Below are 6,733 nucleotides of genomic sequence, written 5' to 3'. Positions count from 1 at the left end.
ATTGGAATGTCCTCAAAAGTGACCCATCTCTAAATAATATCAGCTCTGTGCCTCCCCTGATCACGTTTAAACATGGCGCGCAATTTGAGGGACAGACTGCTTCATTCTGACACTAAAAAACTACCTACTACTAAACACTGTCTCCTGGCTGCCTAATCAAACTACCGGCTTTTTTTCACTGTGGCCACTGTGCACAATGTTCTAACTCATTGGACACCAAGTACTTTACACATCCACATACTGATAAAAAGTACTTCATTAACTGCAGCAGCACACATGTTGTCTATATGCTGAAGTGTCCTTGTGGTCTGGTTTATGCTGGACAAACAAAAAGAGCTTTAAAGACTTGCATATCTGAACATTAGACCACAATACGTATACGAAACATGGACTATTTTCTGGGGAATTTCACCCTCTCCTAGACGTAGTGACATCATCAACTCACTGCCCGCAGAGAAGAATATTGAATTCCCACGCTGAACACGGTGGAGCCCTCAGGCATAAATGAGGAACTGGATTAGTCGTGTTTCCTCTGAGTTGTCATACTTGATGGATGTTTGTATCTGTATTTTATGTACTTTATTCCTTTTTTTTAGAAAAGTTTTTATTCTTTTTGTTTCTGACCTTTCACATTAATGAAGTTAATGAACTAAATTTGTCATGTTTCCTCTAATTTGTCACATTTGATGGATATTTGTACTTGGATTTGTTGTATTTTTATATTTGTGACTTTAAGGGAGGTTTATGTTCTGACTATGGCAACTCCCACCCTTGGATTCATTATCCAATAGACTTGAAACCCTGTTCAACCAATTATCAAATGACAACTACACACCTACTCTAGGTTGATTACATATGTTGTTTGCCTCGTGTCTTTGTCCACTCTGATTCTGATGAGGACATAGTAGTGTTGAAACGTTAGTCTGTTTGCACAATGAAAGCCTGTGAATTAATCAGTGTGCTCCAGTCCCTTTTATTCTGTGGAAGTCTGCTCTCCTTGAACTGAGAAGCACCTGATTCAGCCATATTTTGCTGGAAGATGTGTGGAGAACCCTGTTTCATCTAGAGCTTGTGTGATATTTCTGTGATTTATGATGCATAACAGGAACACTGTACCAATATAAATAGAAAATAGCTACAATACAACACAATCCTATACAGTAAAATATAAATTTAGCATTAAAGTTTGTCCTATGTATGGACAAAAATTTAACATCTCCCAGATATATTTAATGCAGCTGAGGGGCAAAGAATTCTGTGTGTGTGTGTGTGTGTGTGTGTGTGTGTGTGTGTGTGTGTGTGTGTGTGTGTGTGTGTGTGTGTGTGTGTGTGTGTGTGTGTGTGTGTGTGCTTGGGAGCATTAATCACACTATGTATAATAATAAACTGGTGGCTGATGAATAATGCGGGAGTGAAAAGTGCTAACTTCAGCATGTAAAACTGTGTTGTAATACTGACTTACTTAATGTCCCCTAAAATAGAATATATTATTTATTGTCCTGGAAACAACAGTAAGTTTTGTTCTTCATGTATTAAATTACAACTTTTGTGTTTTCTATTGATTTGATTTTACAAATTGTGTGATAAACAAATGACTTTTTTATTACATTTTTCAAAAGACTTCAATATTCCAGACTTTGTGCTCAATTGGTCAGATTTTACAGGCAAAAATGCTCACATGTATATTTTATAGAACTACAAATAATAATATTTAATTAATCAGATGTTGCCTTTTTATTGCAACACTGTCATTCTTACTGTCTGTGTTTACTGCTGTTTGTTAGTTAACCTGAGACGCAAGTTGCACAACAAAGACAGTACTGTTCCTCCCAGTGTCCAATGTTAGGAAACAGCAATGTAGTTTTCCATGAATAATAATGTACCAATGTTATGTGAATAGATAAATAATTGCATACTTACATAGATAATTACAGATATATAAGGATGGAAAGCTAGTCAAGTCAAAAAAAATCTAACCATCTTCATGCACAACAGCAGCCATAAATAAATCTCAGACAAGTGATCCGTGGCATTTACAAATACTCCATACTCAGTCAGAATGATTTTGTCATGGATATACTGGATGACCTAACAGTCCAGTAACAGGACTATTGTTCATGACATGACACAGCGTGTCTGTGTTTGCTCATAGGGCACAATGCTGCCTTATATGGAGCAACAGCAGCCTGAGGGTAGGAGAAGACAGTTTGTGAGTGACATATTTGAGTTCATGACAGACTGCCTTAAAAGTCTGGGTAAAATGTCAGAATATCTCTCAGAATGTAACCTTAAGCAACAGATATAGAAATCAACCTTTTTTTTTTCAAAATGAAATTTTGTGTAAGTTTAAGCACTCAGGTTTCATTTGTCAGATATGATTATTGATCACTTATTTGAAAAGGTCATCCACTCAGTACTTAAACGAGGGAAATTTCCTGTGCTGTGTGTCACATGATTGTCATCATAATTATAGTCTTCTTTTGGGGAACTTTTTTGGCTACGCAATCAAAGCCAATCTTCTACTTCTATCATCCATAAATGGAATACCTATTGAGTCACTGACTCAAGAAGGTTGTTGCTCAACACGCCCATTCCCCAACACCTACATTCCTAAGCCTATATAATAGCAGGCTCCAGCACAGAGTGGCAAGTTGCATTCAAAGAGGAAACATGAGGTCTCTCAGTCTGTGCATCATCCTAAACCTTGCAGTAGCAGTTTACTGTGTGCCGGTCTCACAAGTTACTGTGCAAGATGAAAGTTTTGCAGAGGTATGTAGCTTGTATTGTTATTTTGCCTTAAAGATCAAGTTTTGCATTTTCAAAACTTTCATTGTTCCTTTATTTCTGAAGATTTTCAGTGATCTAATTCTTGTCTTCTTTTACAGAGCTACCTGAAGAAATTCTTCAACCTAACTGAGGAGAGCGGTCCAACTATCAGACGGGGGATCAGCCCCATAACCAAGAAGCTGACTGAGATGCAGCGATTCTTTGGTCTCCAGATCACCGGGACGCTAGATGCTGACACCATAGCGATGATGAAGAAGCCCCGCTGTGGCGTTCCAGATGACAACATTGCCCGTTTCTCCACCTTTGGAAATAACCTCAAGTGGCAGAAAAACAGTCTTACGTACAGGTGAATGATCTAAAGAGAAAATGTGTGAGAGACTAACTTTAGGCATTGCATGTGATTAATTATTGAAGTATATTCTATATTTTTCTGTCTTACAGGATTGAGAACTACACACCTGACATGTCTGTGTCAGAGGTAGATGACTCCATGGAGAAAGCACTGCAGGTTTGGGCCAAAGTCACTCCTCTGAGATTCACAAGAATCTACAGCGGCATAGCTGACATCATGATCTCCTTTGGCCGCCAATGTAAGTACAAAAGAACTTTTTTATTTTATTTTATATTTTTCATCAATGTGAAACCATATAACTTTGGTGATTACAAAGTAACTTAATTTTTTTTGGTTTCACTGTAAAAAAAAAAGCCTTATGACTGAAGCTTATCTCAGTTATTATCCAGACTTAAGCCCAGTGCAGCAGGAGTAAATATCCTAGAGCGTTTGTTGTCACCTCTGCTATAGGGCGTACTGTAGTGCATATTTGAGTGGCATTTATCCTTTAATCACAGGCAATGGACCAATTGCACAGCTGTTACATTATGTGTATTTCTCAACGTCACAAAAAGATAACAATCTTTCCACCGGTGGCTTGCCAGTGCTTGCAGACGAATGCTGTTTTTTCCTTTACATTGTTTTAAGGGTTAAGAATATGCTGAAAATGCTGTGTTCACCATAGCTCAGGCTTGTGGCTGTGATATATCACAAAGCATCTTAGAGTAAGACTAGACTAAGTGTGCAGCAGATCGGACACTTAAGCAATAAATCCAGTTCTGACTTGTAGATTTTTACAGTTTGCCAAACCTGACATAAATATGCTTCTTTTAACAGCACATGGTGATTATTACCCCTTTGATGGTCCTCAAGGCACTCTTGCCCATGCCTTCGCCCCAAGCCCTGGCATCGGAGGAGATGCTCATTTTGACGATGATGAGAACTTCACCTTCCGCTCAAACAGGGGTAAATTTGTTATTTATTCTCTGCATGTGGTGATATTTTAAACAATTACTGCATCGTCAGTGTGTATTTTGGCATGAAGTGCTGTAACTGACTTGTAATTCCACTGTAGGTTTCGTCCTGTTCATGGTAGCGGCCCATGAGTTTGGCCACTCCCTGGGCTTGTCTCACTCTGATGATCCTGGTGCTCTCATGTACCCCACCTACTCATACAGAAACCCTGATACCTTTGTTCTCCCCCGGGATGATGTCAACGGCATCCAGTCTCTCTATGGTTAGTACTAACTTACTGATTCATAGCTGCCTGTTTGCACAAATAGCACTCAGCCTAAATCTCTGAAGAACTCCTGAACATAACATTACTCTGATTTTATTTCACCTCCAGGTCCAAACCCTGATAAGGATCCAGTTCAGCCTGGACCTCAGCCTCCCACCACCCCTGATGCCTGTGATTCTACCATGGTATTGGACGCTGTCACCACTCTGCGAGGAGAGATGCTCTTCTTCAAAGACAGGTATCGCAGACAAGTCTATTCTGTGTGTGAGTGTTTTCTCTTCACACAAGAGCGGGTTTATGAACTCATTTGTGTTCTTGTGTGTTCTCAGCTTCTTCTGGCGTAGCTACCCTCAGAGCAGGACACCTCAGCAAAGTCTCATCACAAACTTCTGGCCTAATGCCCCTGTCAACATTGATGCTGCTTATGAAAGCCGAAAGTCAGACAAAATCTTTCTGTTTAAAGGTATGTGTCCTCTTAATCTACCAGAGGCACCAATCTGACACCATTTCAAAATTTACCTGAGTCAACTTAATGTATTTTCTCCATCTTTTAATGCCTGCAGGGCGTAAAGTGTGGGCTTTCGCTGGCTATGATTCTGTACGTGGCTATCCTAAAACACTGACCAGTTTTGGTCTGCCAAGATCTGTGGAGAAAATCGATGCAGTCCTCTATGACAGGGATTCTGGCAAGACTCTATTCTTTGTAGGCAAATATTACTTCAGGTGTGTTCAAAGTAGATATTCATTTCTGGGAACTGACTTCAGTATGAGCTATTTTTCAGCCTTTACCATCATTGAATATATCTAATTTTTGTCTGTGTGTTTGTAGTTATGATGAGGCCAGACAGACCATGGACCGGGGATTCCCCAAACGGGTTGATCAGACCTTCTCTGGCATGACCAACAAGGTGACGGCAGCTTTCCAGTACAGAGGTGAGTAATGTTCAAGGCTGATCTGAGTTTGATAAGATATGATAAAATATCCTGTTTTGTCTTTTCAGCCTTTAAAAGAAAAGTTCAACATTTTGGGAAAAACGCTGATTGGCTTTCTTCCAGAGAGTAGATGAGAAGATTGAAACCACTTCCATATCTCTTCCTTAAATATGAAGCTACAGACAGAGGATCATTAACTTTACACAAAGACTAGAAGCAGGAGGAGACAGCTGGTCTGGCTCTGTCCAAAATAACAAAAACACACCCATTGTACCAACACCTCTAAAGCTCATTAATTGACATGTCATAACATGTTTGATTAATCCATACAAATACTAGTGTAAAAAAAAGTTGTGGTTTTACAAGTGTGGTTATGAGCAGCTATTCTTGCAGTCCTTTCTCAGCAAGGTGCACTGACTTCCTATACTCCCCACTGGTTGCCTGGCAACCTCTTGGTGACGACAAGACCGGTTAATCACTGCACCCTGCCAAGAAACAGCACAGTCCTCTGTAAAACCACAAGATATCACATGATAATTAGTGAGTTCTAGAGATGCCTGTAGGTGGATTTTGGTACCATTTGACAGAGCCAGGCTAGCTGTTTCCCTGCTGACCGGTCTTTATTCTAAGCTAAGCTAAGGATCTTCTGGCTCCAGCTTCATATTTAGCGGACATTGGTATAAATTTCTCATCTAACCCTTGGTCCAAAATGTTGAATTATCTTTAACTAGCACAGAAACACTAACACTAAGCTTCTGTTCTCCAGGTTTTACTTACATCTACAGTGGACCCTACATGTTTGAGTACTACCTGAGGACCGGCAGGTTGTACCGTGTGCTGAGGAACAGCTACTTCTTGCGTTGCACTAACTTCTAGACCAGTTGACTAGTTAAGTTGTTTATGTAGATGCTCATGTAGAATGACAATGAATAAACAATAACCGTGTTAAGGTAGTACAATATTTGTATTATTCTAAATATTATATTTTCAAAATGTATTGCTGTAAACATACAATATTCAAAGAGTTAATTAATGAAGTTTGTTATCTATGTAAACCTGTCTACCTTTCTGTTATATTTGCATTGTAGCATATTGTTGTGTATGAGACTTTTTCAGCCTGTAGCCATGAGATACTGAAATGTTCCATATGAAAGGCTTCTATTGTTTGGACCTTCTTCTTTAAGATGTTTCTTCAAGACAGCAAGTCCACTTGTTTTTGACATATTATCACTGGTAATATTGCTGCTGTTCTTTATGTCTGTAATCTAACTATATTATATAGTTGCTATAAGGAAATTCATTTATACAATAAAGGCTCCATCATTAAATATATTTAACTATAAATCAATTAATTTTTATTTGACAGTTAAAGAAAGGTTAAAAAAAGACTTGACAAATAAAAGGAATGTATTTATCTATAAACACAGTGAACGCAAAATCAG

The 6,733-nt window shown here is 38.8% G+C and overlaps 1 protein-coding gene across 1 annotated transcript; it reads left to right on the top strand.

Moving 5' to 3' along the window:
* The first annotated feature begins 2,670 nt into the window (after nucleotides 1-2,670).
* LOC121910841 (collagenase 3-like) lies at nucleotides 2,671-6,167 on the top strand. Its single transcript, XM_042432194.1, has 10 exons — nucleotides 2,671-2,769; nucleotides 2,886-3,133; nucleotides 3,229-3,377; nucleotides 3,956-4,084; nucleotides 4,194-4,355; nucleotides 4,467-4,596; nucleotides 4,688-4,821; nucleotides 4,922-5,081; nucleotides 5,188-5,291; nucleotides 6,058-6,167. Exons 1-10 carry the CDS (start codon nucleotides 2,671-2,673, stop codon nucleotides 6,165-6,167), a joined length of 1,425 nt encoding a protein of 474 aa, XP_042288128.1.
* The last annotated feature ends 566 nt before the right edge of the window (nucleotides 6,168-6,733 follow it).

Source organism: Thunnus maccoyii, chromosome 13 (genome assembly GCF_910596095.1).
Source record: "Thunnus maccoyii chromosome 13, fThuMac1.1, whole genome shotgun sequence".
Taxonomy (NCBI): domain Eukaryota; kingdom Metazoa; phylum Chordata; class Actinopteri; order Scombriformes; family Scombridae; genus Thunnus; species Thunnus maccoyii.
Note: the sequence above shows the minus strand (reverse complement) of the source record. Positions and strands in the feature narration are given on the sequence as shown.

Coding starts and splice junctions, on each gene's coding strand:
- LOC121910841 (XM_042432194.1), top strand. CDS start 2,671: ATGAGGTCTCTCAGTCTGTGCATCATCCTAAACCTTGCAGTAGCAGTT. Junction 2,770..2,885: donor AAGATGAAAGTTTTGCAGAG/GTATGTAGCTTG, acceptor CTTCTTTTACAG/AGCTACCTGAAGAAATTCTT. Junction 5,082..5,187: donor GTAGGCAAATATTACTTCAG/GTGTGTTCAAAG, acceptor GTGTGTTTGTAG/TTATGATGAGGCCAGACAGA.